Source organism: Lonchura striata, chromosome 1, assembly GCF_050655825.1.
Source record: "Lonchura striata isolate lonStrDom1 chromosome 1, ASM5065582v1, whole genome shotgun sequence".
NCBI lineage: Eukaryota > Metazoa > Chordata > Aves > Passeriformes > Estrildidae > Lonchura > Lonchura striata.
In genome coordinates, this window is record NC_140703.1 from 85662139 (window position 1) to 85687132 (window position 24994).

The 24994-nt window shown below is 39.0% G+C and overlaps 1 protein-coding gene across 8 annotated transcripts in view; it reads right to left on the reverse strand.

Annotated features, from left to right (window-relative positions):
* LOC110479395 (cohesin subunit SA-2) overlaps nucleotides 1–24989 on the reverse strand; it is a 58429-nt gene extending 33440 nt beyond the window's left edge. For 4 of the 8 annotated variants that reach the window (XR_014949439.1, XR_014949443.1, XR_014949437.1 and 1 more), the window contains exons 1-13: nucleotides 24836–24989; nucleotides 24545–24712; nucleotides 20283–20367; nucleotides 19525–19671; nucleotides 17997–18093; nucleotides 16908–16984; nucleotides 12839–12910; nucleotides 10914–11118; nucleotides 9699–9850; nucleotides 8324–8397; nucleotides 7769–7892; nucleotides 3693–3791; nucleotides 1574–1653 (exon numbers count right to left, since the gene is read on the reverse strand). Coding sequence is in view for 5 of the 8 variants with exons in the window: in XM_021546678.3 (XP_021402353.2) it covers nucleotides 1574–1653; nucleotides 3693–3791; nucleotides 7769–7892; nucleotides 8324–8397; nucleotides 9699–9850; nucleotides 10914–11118; nucleotides 12839–12910; nucleotides 16908–16984; nucleotides 17997–18093; nucleotides 19525–19671; nucleotides 20283–20367; nucleotides 24545–24588 (1256 nt within the window). In the remaining 3 variants the exon portion in view is untranslated. The other 4 variants (XM_085557098.1, XM_085557106.1, XM_085557111.1 and 1 more) reach the window with 4 other exon arrangements.
* Between the last annotated feature and the right edge of the window lie 5 nt (nucleotides 24990–24994).

Below are 24994 nucleotides of genomic sequence, written 5' to 3' on the forward strand. Positions count from 1 at the left end.
GCATTTATTCACACTGGAAACCATATTTAAGCAAAATTCTGAAAAAATTGCTTCAGGGAAAAAGAAACATTAATCAAACTTTTATAGCTGCAGCTTGCATTAATGAGAACATAATCCCTTATAATAAAGCCAGAGATGATAAACAGCTGCAGTGCCAATATAGCTCTTGTTAATTCAGATACAGAACAAGTGCAGCCATAACTGGTGTATGGAATCTTTGTACTTCAACAATGGTGAGCTGCTCCTCCTAGCACAGGGACATGTTATCCATGGACACACCATTGTGCTTTGTTCCTACAGCTAGGCACCATGGGGAACCAAGGGATGTAGAAATGGACATTGTGAACACAGGAACAATACAGCTGTCCCTACTACTAGTGAGGCCCAAACAACAGCACTACCTTCAGAAGAGGATGCAGTGCTCACAGCATCATATGCTGTTCTGCTGTGCCTATTGAAGGAGGCCTGGAAAAATGCCATTCAAGCCAGTAGAATGTGAAGTGAGACAAAAGACAATAAAGCAGCACCTCAATATACAAACATACTTGAAATTTAATGTAAATATCTACAGCACCATATTAGTTGGACCACCACAGCCTACATGATCCTCTAGCAATGAATAATACTTCAGACTTAAATAGAGAAGCAGATCCTACAAGGCTATTGGATAATGTCTCATGCTGTACATGGAAATAAGCATCTGCATCACCAAAATTCAACTTACACTCTCAGATAGAGGAAACACTAAGTCTTAACGTCTCAACTGTATTATCAATGGAATGCAGTGAAGTTTTTATTCCCATTTTGCTTTGAAAAAGAGGGACAGAAAATTTACTCTACACATATTTTGTGAATAAAGACATTTCTAAAATAAACATGCTGCTCAATGATGTATCAGAAAAAGATTTATACTTCTGTAATATTAAGTGTAATTCTTCCCCACACTTCCAGCTTGCCATTATTCTACCAATCTATGGCTGGCAGGTAAATTTCCCAAGAAAACAACTCTTCTGTTAGTTTTCTACCTCAGAAAATCACACACTTGCTCATTTCTTGTCAGTCAGTCTGCTATGGGCTCAAAGGCTACCAGACTCTCTGCCCTGGAGCCAAGAATCTGAAAGTCCAAATTCTAGCAACAGGCTCAAAGCTTCCTGCATCAGGTGCAAAGACAGGGAAGAGGGCAGAGTTCTCCAAGTTCCTGGTCAAAGCCTGACAATCCTGGGACAGAAGATGGGGTGGGAATCCCATCTTCAGTGGGAACTTCCCCCAGGAAGTCAAATGCTCCTTTTGAGAAAAGCCAAAATTAAAAAAAGGTGGAATTTCCTTTCAGAGGGAAACGTAAAGATATAAAAATGTAGTTTTCAGACTGAATCTCAGCACAAGGGTTTTCTTAACACTGGCATTTCCCACACAAGGAAAATGTCATGTCTTGAGCAGCTTTAACTGTAATGCATATCCTGCCAGAAGAAACTGTTTCCCAACAAGTAAGTGATTACAGGAAGATTCATCAGGTTTGTACCTGGATCTTGTTGGCATTAAAACAATACAGTAAATTAAAAAAGAAATTATTTACTGTGACATAAGCATCAAGAGTTTCATGGCTTGAACTGCTACTTCATGGTCCTTGTCCAGAGGCATGGACACAATTCGATCCTAATGGATGTAAAATGACAATAAAAAGATGTAACATGGTTTGTTCTCAATAAACATGTATTTTTGCTACAGCTAGATCATCTACACTAGTACAGCAGAGATTTATTTTTATTTCAGCAGCTATTTCCTAAGAGACATAAGGCAACTTGATTACTACCAAGTAGTTCCCCAGCCCCTGAAAGTTAACAGCATGTTAATTTTTTAACTGAATTAATCATGCAGTAATATGATATTTTTATACATGCAATGTATGCGTTCACAAGAAATTAACTACACACTACAAATTAAAAGTGACTGACAACTTGTTTCTAAGATGTTACTACTAGCACTTCAGTATGTTAAATGAAGGTAAGCCTCAAATTACAAGTATTATCTAATCAGTTTCTCCCCCTAACAGTAAAGTGCCTGCACCTACACATTACAGAAGTCAGTGCCTTGCTGAAAAGACAGAGTTTAAGTCATAAAGATACCTCATGGCATATCAGCAATACTGCTGACCTCCAGAATTCACAATATTTTAACTTAGTACACATGCAAACAGCTCAAAACACTGAAAATTTTCCCATCCCATGAAACCAGGAACTTGCACACTTCAGTGTGGCCTATATCTTTAAGACATATTACACCTTTAGACTTGCTTGATTTGGAACAATTTTAGTTTCCCCATTTAACACATGGTTTCTAAATCTCTACATTCATTTTCCTTTGCACCTTCCTTTTTCTCACAGTCCAGATGGAAGGTGTCTAAATCTACAAATCCTGAGTCTGAACACTCAAGGGTAATAGGAGGGAGCACATGTAACTCCCATTTGAAAGAAATTAATTGATGGTTATATGATTACACTCCCCACCACTGAGAAAGCTTGCTTTAAACTTTGAAACTGGTATTTTGTGTGTAGCTGTGTGGATTTCTTTTGTTTAGAGGGGAAGGAGTTGATTTTGGGTGGGGGTTTATTAACTGGGAGATGGAGTTAGCAATAATCCATTTATACTGCATCCTCCACACAGGGAGATGGCAGCACAAACAGCCTGGAGCTATTTCATCATTCTTTATTGAAAACCAATCCTGCATTTGGTTACAGAGCTTACAGTAGTCAGAAAGATAAGGGACTAACACATAATCATTTAAAACAGGGGTCAATCTTAGTTAGCTGAGTTTAATTCTGAGTAACTTATTACTAGGATACCAATATCAATCAATTTCATGTTCTTTGAGGATATGTAATAGGTATTTTTCACTACTAGGAATTGCTTTGTCACACAGGTAAGCCCTACACCTTTTGCACAAAGGCCATGGGTTTGCCACCATATGCAGGCATTGATTTGCCCTGACATTAAATAATGTCCTCATTCACAGGGACTGAGATATCAATCACATAATCTTGAGCTTTCTTACTCAAATACTGAGAAGGTGCAACCCTGCTAGGGTAAGAACAGCTGATAAAATCCTTAGCAATGCCAAGGTTAAAAAAAGTAAAGGGTTTACTCCCTAAATGAGTCAGGATATTGGAATATGATAAAGGCAGAGTACAGGGTCAGTGAAGCCATGAAACAAGCTCTCAAAACTACCTGATTTGTTCAGAAAGGAGATACAGGATTCTTCTTCAAGATTGATACTGACATGGTAGATCAAGAGAGCCATTTCCACATCAGTGTGATACATGGACAGACAGTCCACTATCTACAAGGCTAACCCATTATCAGGGGCAGCAAAAAGAGGACCTTTAGCATAGGAAAATCTTTGTCATCTGGCAAAGATCCTGTAAAAATACCTGGGCTAATCTGGACAAATGGTGGAGATAACTGACCACAGTGCATGTCAATAGCATTTTGTGTGAACTGAAGTGAAATGGAAGAGTTCATAGGAACAGAAAGAAACATCCCTCCCTGCAGAACTCCATCTATTCAGTCAACAAGGCTGTTTCTGCAAGAGTCTAAGATCCTCTCAGTGTGGGGAGGATCAGCTCTGATCAAAACATCAGTCCCTGTGTATACACCCAACCTAGACTTAAAAAACCAGCAAACTGTAATTTATTTACCTTGAATCTGTTAGTAAAGAGATCCATCCTGGAAACAAGTTCTTTTCTACTATAAATTCCCTGCAGTCCCAGCAGACACTTCAACCGCACTTCAGCTTGCTGTAAGACAAAGAGAAATTGGCTAACAGTAAAATACATGTATCTTTCTTAGTCATTATAAGCATTTATATAATGTAAATAAGAGCTCTTTGTGAGTGCCTACAGCAGACTACCCAAATGCTGCCTCATCTTCTTTATTAGTGACATCAGTACCAGTTTGTTTGTGTGTACACACGCTCATCTCCCTCCCTCACACACAGAGGAAGCCTGCAGTGAGCCAAACTCAAAGGTAACATCAAAGTTTGTGTTAGGCTCCCTAAGAGTCAAAGGAACTCTCACAGACCACAGTTAATAAAAGCAACAGAATGCATAAGATACAAGGATTGTGCTCTTCATGTTAAAGATACAAAGACAGGTGTATGGATGACCTACTTAGTATACAACCAGCACTCTCCCATACATCAGACTTTGCTTGTTTCTTTTCAACAGCTGACTGGGACAATTGTTAAAAATAGACAAGGAGTCCAAGACATTACAGATTTATTTAGATTCCCAGAGGAAGAGGTACAACTTAGACATGCACTGGCTTATCACTGTGGATTTTTATAGAGTTAAGCATCATGCCTTCTCCCTATTTCTGTTTTACACTAGAACATAGTATTTTAAGAATTGTAGGAAAAGGGTTGTTTTTAATTCAGCCTAATTACTTAATTTAGGCAAAATATACTTATCCATACAAGGTGTTATTTCATACTATTAGTACTACTGCTTCATAGATGCTTCAAAAAGAAGACTTTTCCTTAGCCAACTTTTCAATTATCTCATGTATATTGTTACATCATTCAAGGTACAAAGCTTTAAATGGAATTAGGAAAATGATTTTGATGAACCAACATAGAAAAATCATGTGTTCTGAAATTGATAATGTTAAGCATATCAGCAGAGACACTAAGATGAACTGTAGGCTTTGAATCAGTCTATTCATATTTCTTTCTTAATTCCTCTTGCTAATAAAAGCAATAAGAATAAACATGGAAATCCAAGAAAGGAGACCACCTACACACAGGCTATCCATTGCTACAAGTTCCTGTTCACCTGCTTAGATGGAAAGCCAAGGATGATACCGAATGGCAGGCTTTGACTAACAGTTTTGTTTAAGACAGCTTTTGGCTAGAAATACAAAATTAAAGATCAACAAGTAACAATGTACACTGCTCTCTAATCTGCCCATGTCACACCAGCAGTACTTATTCTGTACTTTAATTTTAAAGTCTCTGAGGAAGAGACTGCTGCCCACACCTGCTGCTTCCTACCAGCACAGAACTCACTCACAGACAGTCCCAAGGTGGTACCCATCACTGCACACTGGCACAAACTCAGCTCAGCCAACGTACTGCAAAACTGGCTTGGGTTCTTTGGTTCTTTCAGATGCCCTTGGTTCTTTGTCACAACATTCTTGTGAATAGGGACTGAATTTTTGTGTGGGGAAAGCAACAACAGTGCGCTGTTTTGCCGAATGTTCATATAGCTTTTGGCACATGCCTGGTGATGTCATTTCTCAGCCAGGTGGAGTCAAGCATACACCTTCAAAAGTGTAACACATTAAAGTGTACCATCCCCCTTCTGAGGCATCCTGTTCCCATCCAAAAGCTCTCAGTCACAACCTCACACATGTATGTTTCTTTAAGTGCTGAGAAAATTAACTCTAGTAAACAGAAACATATAACTAATCTATGACTACTTCTGTTATTTTTCCTAAGTTTTCATCTGCATTTTCCTTGCATCTCCTTCTCAACCACCTCCCCGTTTCTAAATTCAACATTCCCCATAGGGGGGAAGGATGTGAAGTAATGTTGAATGATCAAGAATATCTCACTACCTTAAGGTTCTTTCAACAGCAGAATCAGCAAAAACAAAACATCCAGCCACTTACTCCCCTCACCAGAACTACCATTCTAATCTCGACAAAAAACCTGCTTGTTTGGTCCTTTGAAGCTGTGACAGATTGAAGGGGAATTATGTAAGCACATTTTCAGGATACTCTGAACACATACACTATCCCTCAGCTGCATCATAGCACATTTTGATCCTGACCTGATGATAGAAAACATAAGTAAAGTGGTGGACAGCTCTAGTGACCTCAAAGTGCTCTGCACAGGCTCCAGCACTGCTTGAACACATTCAGTTATGAGATTTCAGCCCCACTACTATCACAGAGATGGCGCTGTTCAATAAAACCTTACAGATACAGGCTGGGACCTGGATGGTTTGATAGGACTGCTGAGTCAACACTTCCCAGATTATGAACTGGGAAGGTCTACTTCTGAGTTACTCCTGGACAGCAAAGACAACCCAACTGTATTTCAAGACAAAACAATTTTAAAAACTGCTCTCCCTCCCCAGCCCCTCAAAAAAAAAAAAAAAAAAAAAATCAATGACAATATATAAAAAATACTGCTGCCCTGTTGGTGCTCTCATTTTAAAATCAGGCAATTTTACAGTGGCTGAAAATCACAAAGCACAGCCAGGACTGCAGCCACCAGTAGTGGCACACTACCAGGTCTCAACCAAATGCAGGATATGGACGACACCTCACTTTATCTCACTCTTCTTGCATTTGCATTGCTTTCAGATAAAAACAGCCTTAGAAAAAAAGCCAACTATTTCCAGTTTCCAGTAAATGGCGCTGGGTGAGCTGTGTGCATTAATTAGAGACACCAGCTGTTAACTTTCACTGCAGAGTACTGCAAATGAAGACACATCATCTTCCAGAAAAAAGATTTTTTTTCTTTTGAGAATTCTCCAAACTGAGCACGTACTAAAAAGACACTGTGATCAGACAAAACCTATGTATGAACAAACGACGGCTCTTGATAGATTTGTCCTAAAATCCCAAATGGCACCTTCCGAGGGACGGCAGCGGGAGCCTCGCGCGCCCCCTGCTGGCGCCCTGGCAGAGTACAGCCCGGTCCGCCCAGCACCGACACCAACCCCGCCACGGCCCAGCACCGACAGACACCTTCAAAGGCGGCCTGCACAACTACAGCGTGTCGATTTCGCTAATTAGCCGTTCCTGATAAACATTCCTATCCCCCTGAAGTCTCTCATGCCTTTTCGAAGCAAGAGAAAAAGTGTATTTTCACAGAAGCACAGAACAGGTCAGGTTGGAAGGGACCACAGTGGTGCATCTGGTCCATCTGATTGGTCCATCTGGTCCAACCTCCCTGCTCAAGCAGGGTCATCCCAGCACAGGATGGTGTCCAGACAGTTCTGAACATCTCCAGTGAGGGAGACTCCACAACCTCTCTGGGCAATCTCCTCTAGGGAACAGTCACCCACACAATAAAGAAATTCTTCCTCATGTTCCAGTGCAACTTCCCGAGTATCAGATTTTACCCACTGCCTATTGTTCTACTGCTTGATGTTTTGGACTTACTGACTTATTTTGGTTTTTTTTGCTTGTCTGTTTTGGTGGTATTTGGAGGATTTTTAAAAGTGCCTCTACCAATAAATGAAAAAAAAAAAAAAAAACTATAAGTAAATGAGAAAAAACCCTTTGGGAAATGGCTGGACTTCCTGTAAATATTTTGTGTATCTATCTAACTGCCCATGAGAAATGCAACATTGAAGACTATTCTACTACAATAGAATTGTAGTAGGCAATATTTATTTATTCATTTTTTATAAATCTAAACAAAATTTTAAATGTCAATCAAGCCTAAAAGCAGAACTTCAGTCAACATTTAACCCTCTGAAAGGATATAAGCCATTTTATGGTTCAGAAATAACTCCCAATTCAGTAACATAAATATAACTGGACATACAGGGATTCACACAGACTGGAAAAAGTGTTCTCGGTTATTTAGTGTTAAAATTGCTTTTAAAATAGACTTCGAAATGCGGAAGAAAGTAAATTCTTATTGTACTACCACAGTCTTAAAGATCTACTCTCAAGAATTTAAATGCCAGGATTCTTTCAAAAAAATTTAAAACAAAAAAACCTAATGTACTAAGTAAAAAAAAAAATTAAAATTTACCTTATCATACAGCATCCACCCAACATATTTTAAGTAGCTATCATTCAAAAAAGCATCTGGGGACATTTTAATCCAGCTGCCAATTTCTTCAATGCAAGTTGCTCTGATCTCAGGGATAACATCACTGTGAAATTATAAAATCATGATATTAATACATTAAAAATTAATTTTAAAACAGATTTTATTATTTGCAATATTTTTATGTTCTGGAATTTCAAAAGCACATATAATTCAAATTATTCCAAGTATTTCTGTATTAATATTATAAGTTACTCTTCAGTCAATACTAAGGCTACTTTTAGCCACAAACTATTTTGCAATTCTGGATATCTTCTCACTCATGAATGCACTGCTCTACAGCCAGCAGGAAGAATTGAAAGGACACACCAGAGAGGTCCTTTTGGAAGCCCAGATTCTTAAAAATAATTTAACTGCTACACTTTCCTTGACACCATCAGTGCCTCCAGGATGTTTAACTTGATTCTCGTATCTGTACAATCCGAGCGAGAGTTCTGGGGAATGCAGTACACGTCACAGCTTTGTTTTCACTCTTACCGGTAACGGTTTAGAAATGTCCCTTTGAAAATAGCATTCATCATGTTCTGTATCTCTAGAAGTTTATGCTCATACTGAAATACAAAAAGAACTGAATGTTAATATTGGTCCCACAATTCACTACACATGAAGAATTTTCATTAGGGCCCTTGGAATGCTACTGTGATGCAAACTGCTGGTGTTTACACATGGTACCAACATAAAATGAGGGGCCTGTATCTGCACTAGCAACTGGCCTTTCTGTGGCTACATCCTGAGGAAAGATTTATTGGATACCAACTGCTAGCCTTGGGAAACAAGCTACTAGTTTGATACAGTGAGTCTTAATCTATCAGAAATTACACAAAGATACAGCACAAGTATTATGCGATCTTCACATACATATCCAAATTCTCTTTTCATGTACTTAAACAGAGATGGAAAAAAGGCAAAGGAATTTTCAAAATACACAATGAGTGCATTAAAAAACTGAATCCTGAAAATGTAGGTAGGAATTTCTGAAAATCCAAGTCACCTAATAAAAATATTCTCTCATCAACAGCATCAGGAAGGGTGACAAGTTTGGGTTTTCCGTCCAACACACTCATTTCCTCTGTCTTTCCCATAAGATCAGACTTACAATGATACTAAAATATCCTGTCTCACCCAAACACTCCTCCCCACAAAAAGGGTACTGTCTCTGTAACAGAGAATCCCACAGACATCTAAAACTCAGAACAGAGATATGCAATTCTAAGGTCAGGATACAAGGAACTACACCTGATGTTCATTCATCAAGTCACCTTCTCCCTCAAGCCAGAGTTAATATTTACAGTTATAACTCTGCCTCTGGGAGTTAACAAGGAGCTGACTTTGAGCAGGGAAGAAACAACAGAAACTGAAAAGTAAAAATGATACAGGACATCCCTGATGTTCAATCAATTTTTATAAAGCACTTCAAGATGACACTCAGCCTGTGTCCCTTTTGATTCATCACTAAAATTTGGGCTTGTAATTTGTGCAAATATATACAAAATTGCACTTCCACAACACCAGAGCTACTGAGACAATTAAATTTGTGTGTAAATCCATATTTGTGTGACAATCAAGGGCTAATGACACCAATTTAGAAAAGCAACCAGTAGGACAGACATCACAAGAGCTAATGACACCAATTTAGAAAAGCAACCAGTAGGACAGACATCAGAGGTTAACAGTACATAGGGCAGTTTTTACCTGAGTCATGTTTGTACCACTTAATCCAGCCAGTCACACCTGCTCTGCACCATGCATTAGATAAACATATAAACCTCAAAGAATTGCACAGACCCAAAAGCAAGCAGCCAGCAATCCTTTTACACTTTCACAAATCTCCCATATAAGACATTTCCCTAACCTCTTTCCTTTTTCTCTCTAGCTGATCAAGTCTGTAACTGGTCCTCTTGCCACCTAGCCTCTTCTTCTCCACCTCATACAGTCTTTGAGCATTGTGTTTGCTGATATCAAGGTTCAGATGGATGCTTACAATTGCTGTCAGAAGTTTCATTGCTAAAAAAAAAACAAACCCAGCACAGTTAGCTTAGCTCAGAGATATGCAGCATAAATATATTCACCACTTTACCACAAAAAGAGTATGTTTAGCCAAATCTAGTTCATATTGGAAATATGAACACTACTAGATTATAGTGATTTGTTTTAAAATACAGTGCTTATTTTAAAGGCAATGATCAAAAAGGGAAAATTAACTTCTATTTCTGGTGATTTAAAACTTTTGGTCAGAGTTCTGTTCAAAGAAATCATTTACTGGGCAACTCTCTTGTATGTTTATGTAATTCTGACTTTTCTGCAAAAGAATCTAGAATTGTGGAACAGCCAATTGTTGGCAACCAAAAAAAAAAATTTTAAAAACAGTGAAGCTGGCTCAGAAATGGATGGGAATCTTAATATACTACTGGAATGGACAACAATTCATATTCCTCTAAGGATTGATGGATGGTTTAAACAGATTTCAAGTCAGCTTTTTGAGCCCTCAAAGCAAACATACTTTAGATTAATTACACTTTAAGTGCTCTTTGCATGGCAAAGAGGGTATTTACTGGCTTTAGGGGAAAAAGGTAGCAGCTTTAGTATCATCACACTGCATGAAACAAGAATGTGCAACAAGCAATGTTCTTTTTAGCACAGAGATCACAAGCATAGCAGTTCTCCAAGGGAAGCTTCTTAAGGTGAAGCATCTACTGCAACCTCATCACATTAGTTAGTGGAGGGAGAAAAACAACAAAATAGAAAACTGAAAAATCAGTTACTGAAAAATATAATACTCAGAACAGCAAAATTCTGAAGTCGGTCATGTCAAGCATTAAAGATTGCTTTATAAAGAAAAAATTGTGTTAGAGCTATTATATCTAAAGCATTTAAATTCAAATCCAATTTTGATACACATGGGAACAGTTTATATTACAAACATTCATACAACATATACTAGGAGGAAAATACTCTCAGTGCATAAGAGAATTGCTCCAGTAAATAGTTTTTCAGGTTAGAGCAGTTTTGTTAGTATACAAGTCAATAAAACTCAACACCTCTATAGCAACTCTGCAAGTGATTTTACCTGCCAAAGTGCTTGTGTGCCTGAATGCTCTGACCATGGAATCTGCTAACCCTGTAAGCAGTGAGATGATGGTGTCCATCAAGTAGTTATCATACAGGATGCTGCACTGGCACTGCTGGACAAGCACTGCAATGAATTCACAGAAATTGGCCTTGAACTTCTTCCAATAGGGTCCTGTTCTGATCAGTGGGTAGTCTTCATTGTCCTGCACAAGAAAGACAAGATGAGAGAAAACACACTACTTAGTTCAGCTTGTGCATTCCCATCTCTCCCACTGAACATCAGAGAGAGTTTTGCTGACAGTTTCACTTCATTCCCCGTAACTTTTTGCATGATTAGTATCCCAAAGTATTGACAAACAACTGGGATAAAAGCGAGCAGAGAGACAAAATAGCTTTATTCAAGCTACACAAAATAACAGCTCACATTTGAAAGCAATGTATGCAAGGCAGCTGTAAACAGACAGGAGGGAGAAAGTGTGTGAAGGCAGAGCAGAGTAAGTAACTTTCACTGGCATAAACTATGAGCACTCTTGGCTTATTCTACTTTCGCACAGGTAGCAGTGCTTCCCCACTTTCCTATCCTTCCTCTTCCTGCAAAAGTATGATAAAATCCAGGCAGAAAATTAAGTAAGTGAAAAGTGGAGACAAACAACTGTGGTGTGAACTGCCAGCCTGAGCAGTTTATCAGGCTAAAGCTTAATGCCAAATACTTGGTCATTCACCTATACGACCTGCACCTGGGTCTCCAAAAACCCCCACAGAAACAGTAAGTGGGCAATACCTTTGACATCATGCAAAAGGCAAGTTACAATAAAAACATAAGTGTCCACAGTATGGCTGATACTGCCAGGAGGAAAGCAGACAGAGGGAAGGTGAAATGACTTCTCACACAAAGGAGTGGAAAACACACTAGACAGACTTTGTAAATGGCAGCCTCAGTGTGAACATTTATTTCATGTATACCTCATAGATCCCAGGAATGGCTTAGAATATATTTGCATCTTCACAGTTTCCATGTGTGAGTGAAGTCAAGGAACTCCAAAACTCCACTCACTGTGGAAAACCTCTTCCGGAAGGCTGGCCACTACTCAGCTGGTCCTTCACCAGGGGGCAAACACCTTCTCAGCCACATTCTAACACGGCATCACACTCAGCATAACCTCCTGTGCTTATAAAGTATACTTCATGCCCTTTTCTTTGTAACTATGTTTCCAATGCAGAGGGGCTGCTCCTTCTTCCATGAGAAATACAAATACAGGATAATCACAGGGCTGGCTGCAACCCAAAGCACATCAGGAATTTGGAATATGCTCCTGACCATGCTGTAAGAGTCCGTTCAGAGCCTAACAGTAGCAGCAAGTGCCAAAACAGAAAGGGAAGCTTCCAGAAAGCCTCATTTAATGCTCTTTGATCATGACATGGACAGTAGAAAGGCCATCTACAGCTTCAGAAAATACCCACTTTATCACCATAGCTTACACCTCAATCTGAAAAGGAGCACAAAATACACAAAGATTTCTCACTTTTTAAGAGCATTTCTACTGCCCATGTTTATCACACTGGGATACTTTTTAATGATAACATGCACACTGTAATCATATACACAACATGAAGCACACATCACCTAAATTCAGGCACTTAACTTGAGATTCCCTTAGATTCCTTTCATAACTAGAGAAATAACTCTGCTTCCAGAAATCAAGTCAGATTAAGCCCTTAACACAGGTTCTTCCAGAGAACTATTCAAATCAATCAACAGAGTGATGTGAGCTCCTGCTGTGACTCAACCAGGAAATGTTTCCTTCTTTCATACAGGGTCTACAGAAAGGGAGGAAAGTCAAAATGAAGTGCCAACAAGGAGTTTAGATAAATTTCCCACAGAAAAAGCTATACTACAGTTGTGGATAACTACGACAGCCCTACCATGTCCACCGGCCAAGTAACTGTTAGGATCCAAGGATAGGCCATGAATTTCTTATACTGCAACCCAGTTTCCTGTAATGCAGGAGACAAAATTTTGAAAGCTTGTTAATGAAATGGCACAGATAATTCAGAGCTAAAAGCATTACAAAACATGCAACATATTTCAAAGGCCATTAGAACTGCAACCAATGTGTATTAGAGCTGACCCACACAAGCCAAAATAATACAGAAAAGCTAAATCCTTATCTGGGTTTTGTTGTTTGGGTTTTTTTTAATAACCAACGACAGAGGAAAGACACTTTTCTGCATTTTCTTGTTACTAATATGAGACGACTTGTTTCCAAATTTATAAGCAAACATATACAAAGTATAACCCTCATTATTAATCCTAAAATTAGGCTCCTCAGCAAGTCCAAGTATATAAAACCATTTTCAACATTTGGTATCTAGATGTGAAACATCTAAACCCTTAAAAAATAAACCATTCTGAGCTTTTCAAATTAGAGAGAAATGTTTTCATCACCAGTATGACTTGATTAAAAGATGTTTTCTCAACTCTGCAATTATTCCAAAACAAAAGGCATTAAATATAGAGCTCTTTATCAGGTTCAGTGAAGCACAAGTATTTCAATCCCCATCTAGCTGTACAGCTAAGCATCAAAGTTAGCTCTTCCCTTCCTAAATGTCTGAGCAACAAATGAGAAAGGAAAGAAAAACTACATAAGAGCAAAGAACTGCGAGAAGTAAATGTCACAAACAGGAACAAAAGCAGAAGAAACAGATTATCTTAAAATAAAAGAAAAACAAAAAACAGTGTAAAGACTGTCTCATAACTGAGGAATACCATGGCTCACAAAGATGAGATAAATGCCTCAATGACCATATTAAAGCTATTCTCTGTTTCCAGCATCACAGAATTACAGAAAGACTGAAATTGAGAGGGATTCTTTGCGATCATCTAATCCAACCCCACCTGCTCAAGCCAGGTCAGCCAGCGTAGGCTTCCCAGTGCAGTGTGCAACCTGCACCTCTGCTCTCAACTCCTGGAAATGTGGCTACCATAACTAATGCATATATGCATATATGCATAACTAATTTTAAGAGGCAAGCAGCCCTTCTCTGTGACCAAGCAGGTCACACATTCATTCCTCTCCCTCGTTACCAGGCCCTGAAGGTCCTGTGAACCAAGCAGACAAATCAAACAGATTAACTTCCCTCCCTCATAGCCTCATGGTTCCTGGGTGCCAGACTAATTACTCCCTTCCTTACCAACCCTGTAGGTCCCAGGCATTCAGCCAGGCCGGGGGTGGCAATGACCCAGTCAGAGAACAGGGAAACATCATAGCACCCAGAGCACTGCCAACAAAATCAAGGTACTGCAAGGTCTAAGTGGTGAACTCTGACCAGAACTCCTGCTGTAGAGTGAGACCTGAGCTATATCACAAATTCTATATTATGTTATTATAGTGATTCTGCTTATAGAAATCCTGTGCCAATTTAATCATAAATTCTGCTCTATACTAATAATAACATACTGTTAAGAAATAAAGCTTTAATTTTAACTACAATTGATGCCATCATCATTCTGTCAAGGATCCCTCAAAGTATACGTCTTTTCCTTCACTGTCAGGTGATGCCATGAGCAGTCAAATACCATCTTCAGAGACTCCACAACCTCTCTTGGCAAACTGCTCCACTGTTTGACCATTCTCCCAATAGAAGTTTTCTTGTGTTCAGGTAAGATTTTGTCTATTTTAGTTTGCACCCACTGCCCATCTTGGTTTGCCTTTGCTCTCACCATCTCACTGCATACCATTGAGTGGAGCTGTGCTTCCTTCTGTCACATCAAGTATTTTAACACAAGTGAGATTCCTTTGAGCCAGCTTCCTTCCTGACTAAACAAGTTCAATTCCCTCAGCCTCTCCTCGTATCAAAGATCATAAATCATCTTTGTGGCCCTTCACTGACCTCACTCCATCTCTCTTGTTCTGTAAGGTCCAGAACATGACTCAGCACTCCAGATGAGTCTCAGTAGTATGAGCAGAGAGGAAATATCACCCCCTATGATCTGCTGGCAATGCTCTACCTAATGCAGGCCAGGAGGCTGTTGGTCAATTTTGCAGCAAGGGTGCATTGCTGGCTCATGTTCATTTTTGTCACCCACACCAAGATCCTACTCTGAAGAGCTGCTTTCCAGTCAATCAGCCCCCAGTGTGTAGTGGTGCACAGGGTTATTCATTCCCAGGTTCCTAGGGCTTCCTATTGTAGAACTTTATGAGGTTCCCCTCTGCCAAACTCTCCAGTCTGTTGAGGTCCCTCTGAAAAGCAGAACAACCACCTAATTTGACAGCTAATCCTCCTCATTTTGCAACATCTGAAGATTTGCTAAGAGTAAACTCTGCCTCAGTGTCCAGGTCATTATTAAATATGTAAAACAGCTTTGGCCCCAGTATCAAACTGTGGCACAATACTAGTGACTAGCATCCAACTGGACTTTTTGCCACCCACAGGCCTGGTTGTTCCACCAGTTTTCAGTCCACCTCACTGTCCACTAACTCATACTTCACCACCATGTCCATGAGGATGTTAGGAACTCTTTTCTTGCCATACTGAACTCCATTAACATTTCCCACTAATATTAGTAAGAATTCTAGGAGGAAGCATTGCTACAAGGATATAATGCTGCAATAACTGAAAAGCAATGCCATGGTTGAATCACTGAAATTATCATGAATTAATTCCTTGAACGCTAGAAACAAACAGTAAAAATTCAAAGGCAAGATGATATTCAGCAAATATTGGGCGATATTTTCCACTCTCATTACTACTTTCACTATTACTGTCACTAGTTTTCAAAAAATGCTTTTGAAATCACAGTAGTCCCATATGGCACTCCTTCTCACCTAACTAAAGCCAGTAACTTATAATTCCATCTTATTTATGAAAAAGATAAGAGAGAACTTACTTTCTTCATAGAGCATGGAGAATACAGCTTCTAAGGCAACTGCAGAACCTGCCTTTTTGCCCAGGACAGGTGAAATGGTTACAGAGCTGTAATATTTCTAGGCTGATGGTAGAAATAATCACATCTTTGTATCTGCCAGAATGCCTGCACTATCATGAGTGTATTCAGGGCTAATTTAGTTCGCAAAGAACTGCCAGACTACTAATTCATATGGCCAGACACATATAGGTTCATTTCTGTCAAAAAATTAGCCCAAGTGCTACTACACTTCTAAAATGAAGAAAACCATGTTGACAAATTCACCCTTTGTGGGAATTTTGACAGCAGCTGGTCTTTGAGAGATGCTCAATTAAAATAAGGCTGATGGCTGCTGTTTGATAAATCAATTCAGAAGTGACAAATATAGGGAAAAAAGCATGAAAGCAACTGTGAGAGCACTGCAGAAAATTTAATGTTGTGATAATTAGTCAAGGAGCAGTCAAGCAGTGAAACAGCATTGTACAGCTATGTGCTATTCTTAACAATTCACAAAAATAAAATGCTCACTACTGTTTTCACAATTATCTGACAATCTGAAATGCATTTTCCTTCCTCCATATGACATAATAGTGTTATCAAAAATCATAAGTGTCAGTAAAGCAGAAATAATATATTCAAATAAAATATCAGCTGAAAATATCTTTGAATTAATTAATCAGTAATCCATATTAGTATTTTTAAAGGATCTATCAACCATTTGATAGATCCTTTCTATCTACGGTTCCAAAAGGAATCACTTACCTGTTGCAGTGCTGAGTTATATCTACCTGTATAAAGTCATTATCAAAAGAACTCCTAAGAGAAAGATTCAGGAAGGCTGCAGCCAGACAGCCCTAATAAAACTCTCAAAGTAAAAATAGCTTAAAAAAAAACATATCTTGCTGCTGCTAAAATGGGTCATTACAACAACAAATTGCTCTTGCAAAAAAACCAAGTTTATTTTACTAAATAAATTAAGTGGTACAGAGCTCCTGATAAGTAACAGGAATTCCATCCTGTTGGTTGGCTATTAAGGTAGATCCTATTGTTTATAAAAAAGACATGCAAAATCAAGGTTGTACCTACCTTATCAAAGGTCTCTGTCATTTTTTGCATTACATCCTTCTTGTACAAACTTTGAAACATCTCTGCTGTTACCATGCCTAAAAAAAAGTAGTGTTTTAAGAAGAATTACTGACAACTCTACAACATTAATCAAGTCCAAACCACATTAAGGACTTCATTAAATTTAGACATGCCAAAGACAGGGGAATTCTGTTTTATGTCTGTACACTGGTACAGGAAATATATATATAAAGAGACATGTAAATTAATTGATAGGAAAAAGTACTGATGAACCAAAACTGAAATTCCCATTAGGTAAGTCTGCTCTGTGCTGTCTGGAAAGGCTATTTTCTCTGTTCATTCATTTACTTCAAGGATTGACTAAAATTTTGCCCATAGGTCAAAACTAGTCAAAAACCCCAAAGTATTTCTCCTAAGAGAAGTTATATTAGTCAAAGACCTAGGGGGAAAAAAAAAGACACATAAAAAGTACATTTCTAGCTGCTTAAATACATTCAGAAGTTTCAAACTAACAGGGCAGTCTTCTTAAAACTCTTACTTGCCATCCTGAAGCATTTCACTAGCAGACTCTCCCCAGAAGGCAGTGCTTCAATGTTTGTTATGAAACAGATAGCTTCACACCTCTAGCAAAAGCAGCTGCAATGAGGCAAGACATTGCTTTTCTAGCCATCAAAGCAGGGAGCTGAATTTGCTAGCTGCTTATTTTCAAGCAAGGATGCTAGCAAAACAAAAGATACCAGGAAATATAAAACAAATAGCAACTGAAACACTGCATTTTAATTAGAACACTCATAAAAAGCACTGTCCCTATGTGAGGATTCTCCAAAGCAATGTGACATGCCACTTCAGAAACCTGACCTTGGCAAACCTTGTTCAAATACAACTCTCAGAGCTGGAATGCTGCTAGCACAAAGAATTTAACCAGCAGCATTCCTTTCTATTTCGTCTGCCCATCTGGAGTTCATCTTAACGAACTGTACAGATCATAAGTTCATGATTTACTGGAGAGAAAAACTCAATTTCAAAAAGCACACTTCAGACTCCTTTCACACACAGACAGTGGAAGGGGCTGCAAAGAAGGTAAATTACCTTGACAGCCTGAGCACTGAATGAAGAAGTTGATGAGATCCAGAAGTGCCACATTCCTGTCTTGTTTATAAGCTTCAACCCAGTCAACTACCACAGACTAGAATAGATTAAAGAATCTCATTAGTCAGGAGACGAACACATCTGCACTCCACTGAAGATACCCACAATAAAGACAAAAACTAACACTGCTCCATCTCCATTAAATTACAAAACCAAGAATAAACTCCAAGCAATTCTCTTCCATTTCTAGTAGTTCTAAAAGACTCTTTCAAGTCTTAAACTGCTTTAGACAATGCTGCCTTTCACAGATGCTTTTTTTCCTGCTAACATGGAAAATTACCACAGTTTTAATAAACGCAATATAAAAAAAATTAGAAAGTTGTCCTCCTGAGTTCTTGATTGCACTGAGGTAATAATTTAATTTAAAAACAAATAAATAAACACAAACAACAACAGAAAAAAAAACACATACATTTATCCTCTGCACCATTTAATAATTAGCATCAAATTCTACTAGCAATTTACCCTAGAAATTCTCTTTTTCTCTAGCACCTGATTTGTGCAATAGGTTTGAAACAGTTCATATACTAACATAAGCCAAAAAACAACTCCAAATTTCATTTCATTTCTAGAGCAGTACAGCCTACAGCCTCTAAGTGACATGGGTCTCCTGGGACAGGCCATCCAGGCTTCAACCCTCTAGTAGTTCCACACAGCAGTGGAGTAATAAATTATAGCTGCAGCAAAACTCAAGCTTTTGTTTCTTTTTGTCAAGAAACAAAAGCTGCCTTTCCAAGACCTTCCCATGATCATTGGCACAGCAGAAGCCAAGCTCTTCAGGGAGCTCTACTGAAGTTACCCCAGCTGTATCACAAAGGTTTCACATCCAAAATACACACTTTTCATGCATGTGTGCACACACACCCTGCTTAGAAACACTACACACCAAAGACATATCTATAACTCTACATAAAACTATTTGGGGCTCCAGATTTTCATACATATATACAAAGATAATATACACATGTGCTCACAGAATAAGGGGAGGTGGGCTTCCTCACACTGAAGAAAATTGCTAACTATATAGATGAAAAGGGAACCTGGCTATTATACAAGCTGCTGGCAAACTGCATTGGAATGAAGGTAAAAGATTAATGGTACATGGCAAGCATGGGGAGGGCAAAAAAAACAAAAAAAAAAACCTGATTTTTCAGAATTCTGAACAACTAAAAATTGCTATTGATTAATCTTTTCCACATTTTTAAAAATAATTATCTTTTTTTATATTAAGGCATTGTAGACTGTTTTAGGTACAATTTCCTTCCTCTTTTTAAATATCTGACAGCTACATCTTCACTAATTTCTTGAAACTTTCCAAGAGCCACACTCACAGCAGTCTTCCAATCAAACATGTTTCTTCCCCAGCTAACCCAAAATTTAAATGTTCCACAGTACAATTAATGGAAATAACCACTGTTTATTCACTTTCCCTCCACCAAGTGCTTTCAGAACTCAGTGCTGGGAATACCTGCATGGCCTGCTTCCCCATGCTAACCACTTCAAACAAGGTAACTGCCTCAACCACTTCTCCATTCTGTAGCTGGCTCGCTCTTCTGCTAGGAGTAGAATTCCCCCTTATGTTTTCACACTGCTTTCTGACCTTCCGCTTCTCTCTCTGAAACGAGTCAAGTAAACAAAGCATGTGAGAAAACACAGCATACAACAGACATTCACAGATACAAGTTTATTTTGCTGTTATTGCAATCACTTCCCCAGGCTGCTCAGTCTTATGCCCCAAGGATCCCAACAACGCCTTACCAAATACAACCATACTAAAAGGAGATGAAAGAAAAGAGTAAAATTCAAACTGGTAAATCCTAACAATGAGTCATAAGCTTAGGAAAATGTAACAGGAAAGAAGTTTTTGTATGGTTGCACACTACCCAGAAGGCAGTTTCCAGTGGCAGCTGTCATTTCTGAAGAATAGGAAGCAAGCACAGAAGCTTTTCTACATCTTTTCACTCACAGGTTAAGCTCACTACCTGAAAATTAACATCAGCTGCACACAAAGCACAGCAAGAAAGAGTAATGCTGAAATGACCATTCAAAAGCCAGGACTGAGGCTGCCAATGGAATTTGAGGGTCAAGCTGTATTCAGTGTCCAACTTTGAGATGCAGCATGATTGCTACATGCAATACTCAATTTTGCAACAACTGAATAAGACACAAAATAAACTCCACAATTTAAAAGAATTAAAACTTTTAAAAGCTTTACAGTTGACTTACTGGTGTTTTCAGGTTGCCATTTCTCACATATGTACCATTCTGCGCAGCAGACTCGAGCACTGGCTCATCATGGACAGCATTCTCTCTAAGGTGCAACAAACATGTTGAAGGGGTTAGCAGTGAACACTCAGATCTACACACTTCATGCCAAACTAGAAAAATATCATGTATTTTAGTATTTTTAATTTGTTGTTTGGAAGTGGTGACATTTTGTCACTAAAAGCCAAACAGCTAACTTTAAAAGTACAACAGAAATTTGGGGCCTTTTTTAATCTACTGGCTTTCCTGTAAGATATGCAGATAATTTAAAAAACAGCAAAGCTATCAAACGTATCAAGGAAGTATAAAGTAAGTAAATGAAAAAGAAAGCTGACGTTGACTTAATGCAGCCTTTGTTGACTTAAGAGCTTTGCACAGTGAACCAGTAACACAAGTAGGCATTCACTCTGTGGGTGCCCTCAGCTAAACAAGGCAGTAACATTTCACAGATCTACATTTTAAAATGGGAGGAAGAAATTGGTTTACTTTGTTTATAAAACATGCTGAAGAAAAAAGACACATTAAAACTTCATTCTCAGGTCATTGCTAACATCATGGAGGAACAATTTTATAAAGAAAGATGCACCTTCTGGGAGATCTGGAGCCATACATTTATCTGCAATGAAACCGTGCCATCTTTCATCATTCCCAATGCTAGCAATGTGCTTTGCCAAAGGCCATGTTTGAGTAGACGAGCTGGATCCCACTTGTGCAGCAGGTCCAGTACTGGAAGCTGGCTGCAATGGCCTCCTTTAAACTACAGTGGCCAGGACATGAAGCCAGATGACTTGTACTACAGGAAGGCACAGAAAGAAAGTAAATATGACAGTGTACAATTACTTCTATTTTCATGATACTACTGCAACAAGAGAGTGTACTAACACAAGTGACCACTTTACAAATATAAAACCAGCGTGTTACACTATCAGATACAGTCAACTCTCCAGTATCCAGTGTTGGCTAACATAGATGGAGAATTAACTGTTCTATGGATGCAGAGCCAGCTCAACTCCACCTAGATTTATCAATGTCAGATAAGCATTTTTATCATTCTTCTTCCCACAATTGTTTTGCAAAGCAAATTCTAAGACTGAATAGCATCAACTGCAGAACCAAGGTCGTGATATTATTTTGTTGGTAAGAGCAGATAGGTTTTATTTAAACATGTCTCTGTTTACATTTTTTATCTACTGAGACACATCAAGAAGTGATGTAGAATGAGGCTTCCAAAGACTCCTATAAAAATTCTATATAATATTGCACAAAACCACAAAATTTCTAAATACAATTATGCATATGCTTACCTTCCTTACAGAGAAATGTCCCATGAAAGTTAAACTCCATTAATTACTAGTTATAGAAAAGTTCAAAACATGCCACAGTGTTTGATAGACAAAAAGAGAGAAAATAATTCAGAATGAACCAATCCTTATACCAGCCATCTGGACTTCTGCATGTGAAGAGTGGGATAAACTATACTCCCAGCTGAGTCAGCATTCTATAAGCAATTACTCACAAAAGTTTACAATTGTCTTCTTTGATTTAAAATTGTGAGCCACAGAGATTAAGTATCCCAAGTACTACCAGAGACTTCCCAGCTCAAACAGCAAGGACAAACAGCAAGGGACAGCAATATGCATTACTTTTCTCAGGCCAGATTGTGCTTCTCAGATCCTTCTACGGACCACAAAACCAAAAAGAATGCAATCATGTTTGGCAAGGAGCTGTTTCTCCTATGTGATTAAAGCCTTTCACTCTCGATTTCAAAGCAGAATGCATCACTGTGGGGCTGGACTAACAGGTTTTTACTTGCACTGTTTCGCAGGAACTACAACTCAGGTGCCAGCCAGCACCATAGTAACACAGGTTACCAGTTTCTGCACTGTACCTCAACATAACACTCAACCACACCTTCAAAACCTTTTCTGAATTGTTTACAAGTACTAGTTTAGCAACTTATTCCATCCCATAATGAAGGTAAATGCACTTAATTTGATTATAGCAACTATATTTGAGTCCAAGTTGGTTTAAAACACTTAAATAATTCAAGAATTAGAACTGCCACAGGACAGTTCCATCAAGGACTTGTCTGATCATGTACTGCTTTTAGTATCTCTGTCTAGAACATACTTCTTTGAAGGTTTAATTCACAACTCTCTTTCCCAAAAATATCCTGAAGGACAGCACTCTGGACAGTATCTACTGGCCTTGTGCTACTTGTTTAGTCTCTTATGCCAGAAAAAATGTACTTGTAGCAAAAGGGGCCCAATAAAGTAAGGAAATGCCTGGCATACGGAACAGTATTTTAGCAAAGCTTAGCCAAAGCTCCAAGAGTGGGAAGACCACAGATCTACAGATCTATCATGCTGAGCCAAATAAAGCATATCTGGGGTGAAACCTGTTAGAGTACCTGTTACACATGCAGCTAAACATCTATCTTAAGCATTTACCAAATTTAACTAAGCACTAAATACTAATAAGCCATTTAGTTTCTTAACTGTTTTGGTTATCAGTGCACCACAGCATATACAAACAATTTGCAGAAACTTGACCAGCACGTAGAAACTGAACCCCATGAAACCACTATTAAATGGGATATTTAAATGGAACAATTAAATGGAATATTTAAATGGAACTTCCATTTGCACAACTACATTTCTGTTGAAGAAACTATTAAAATAATTCAGATATCCTCAAATCTTCTTAAGCAAAACATAGCTATTACTGTACCTAGCTGGGGAAGACACAGGGGTCACTTCTGCAGCAATCCCTATACATACCTCCATTTAACATCTTCTCAAGCATAGGTGTGCAATGGTATGGTGACAAATTTTGAACTAGCTGGGTGTTTTTTTTCCTCCCTTTGTTATTCTACAGCATATTGAGCACTTCTGCATGCATACATTCACTGCTCCATGCACTGGAAGAAACAACTCTCAGCCATTTAGTTGCTTCCATCAGAAACCAGTAAGAAAGCATAAGCAGAATGCCATTTCCATTTCTACCTTTATACCCTCTTACGAATGGCTCAGAGACTCATTTTTACTTTATGTTCCTGCCACAGTATTATCCTTTGAAGTATTACAGATAAAACACCTGAAGTACAAAGGAAGCCAAGTCTCACACCTAATACTCAGACACAATACTACTGTGATAACGTCTGAATTCAGTGTTCTTATCCTAATAAACATTTAGAATAATTTGGTGACTCACACTTGAAAAGAAAAGTACCAAGGAGGCAATATATTCCTTTTGCTATGTACAAGAAACTATGCACAATTAATCTATGCTACTGAAAGAATACTACCTGTAAATTTTTTAAATTATAAATTTCAAAACAACTGGTTCATCTTTTAGAAGCAATACAAGAAGCTCCACTAAGCAACTGCCATGTGCCTGCCTAACACTTCTGAAGGGAAAAGCTGGTTTCAGATGAAACACACTGGAATATATGGGAAGCTATACATGTCATCATGGGCTACAACTCTCAGCTTTCATTAGAGCATAATGAAGCAAAACACGTGGAACAAACAGGCCCAGAACGTGACAGGATCAGAAGAGTCTAGGCTGCAATGAGTTCAAAGCACAACAGTGGACACCTAAGAAGTTTCACTCTTTGAAACCAAACAAGAAATGCACAAATGTTTTAACTTTACCTTTTATATATTTATATTTATTCTAGTGTAACTTCTAGTTGCCATTGTGTAAACAATTATATAAATACTTTATCTCATCTCAACAGATGACTAACAAATACATTATAAAAGGAAGAAGAGATGATGGATCCCTGATAAAAACAATACAAAATGTACAGAAGCAATGCCCCCAATAACGCCTACAGGGAGCTTGCAGATTACTTAGCACTCTTCCCCCTCAGCATCCCCAGATTTTCCAATGAAGGAAACACATGCACTGACAATGAATGTGCCCCTTTTTTTTTTTTTTGTAAGGTGCACTGTGGCGAATAAGGCACAGAATAGCTTGCAAAGCCAAGGTCCCTGTCCAACAGCATAAAACGCTACACTAAGAAGACGTTAAATAGTACAGGAAAGGAAATAAAATTAAGCTATTAGTAACAAAGCACAATGCACAGCAAACCCCTTTTTCCCCTTTCTCCCTGAGATGCACACTACGGAATGCCGCGGTATCTGCACGGCACAAACCCCAGGGACAGCACCCGAATTCGCCAATAGATTTTACAGGCAACCTGCGCCGGGTCTTACTTTTGGCTGGGAAGGTTACTGGCTGCGGTGGGCTCGGCTATCATTTCCGCTACATATTTCAGCAGCTCAAACAAGCTGTCACGACCTTCTGAGGAAACTTCCCCGAAATCGAGTGTGTTAAAAACTTAACAACCCTTCAGCTTTTGCGGGCGGAGCAGAGGCCGAAAACTGTCAAGAAAGGCACACAAAGAGACTTAATTCCAGGCAAACCAGGGCAGAAACAGTCCCCCCTTCCATCCCCCCCTCCCCCCGGTTGCAGAAGAGGATGAAACAATAAGAAATTAAACCTACCGACAACCCCGCAGCGGCTCCCGGGCGCTGCCCGGCGCGGCCCGGCGTCAATCTCGGCGGCGCTGGGCCCGGCGGGGCGGGGAGCGCTGTCACATGGGCGGCGGCGCTTCCGCAGCGCCCGGAAAGACGCGGCCGCGGCCGGTGCCTGCCCACGGCCCG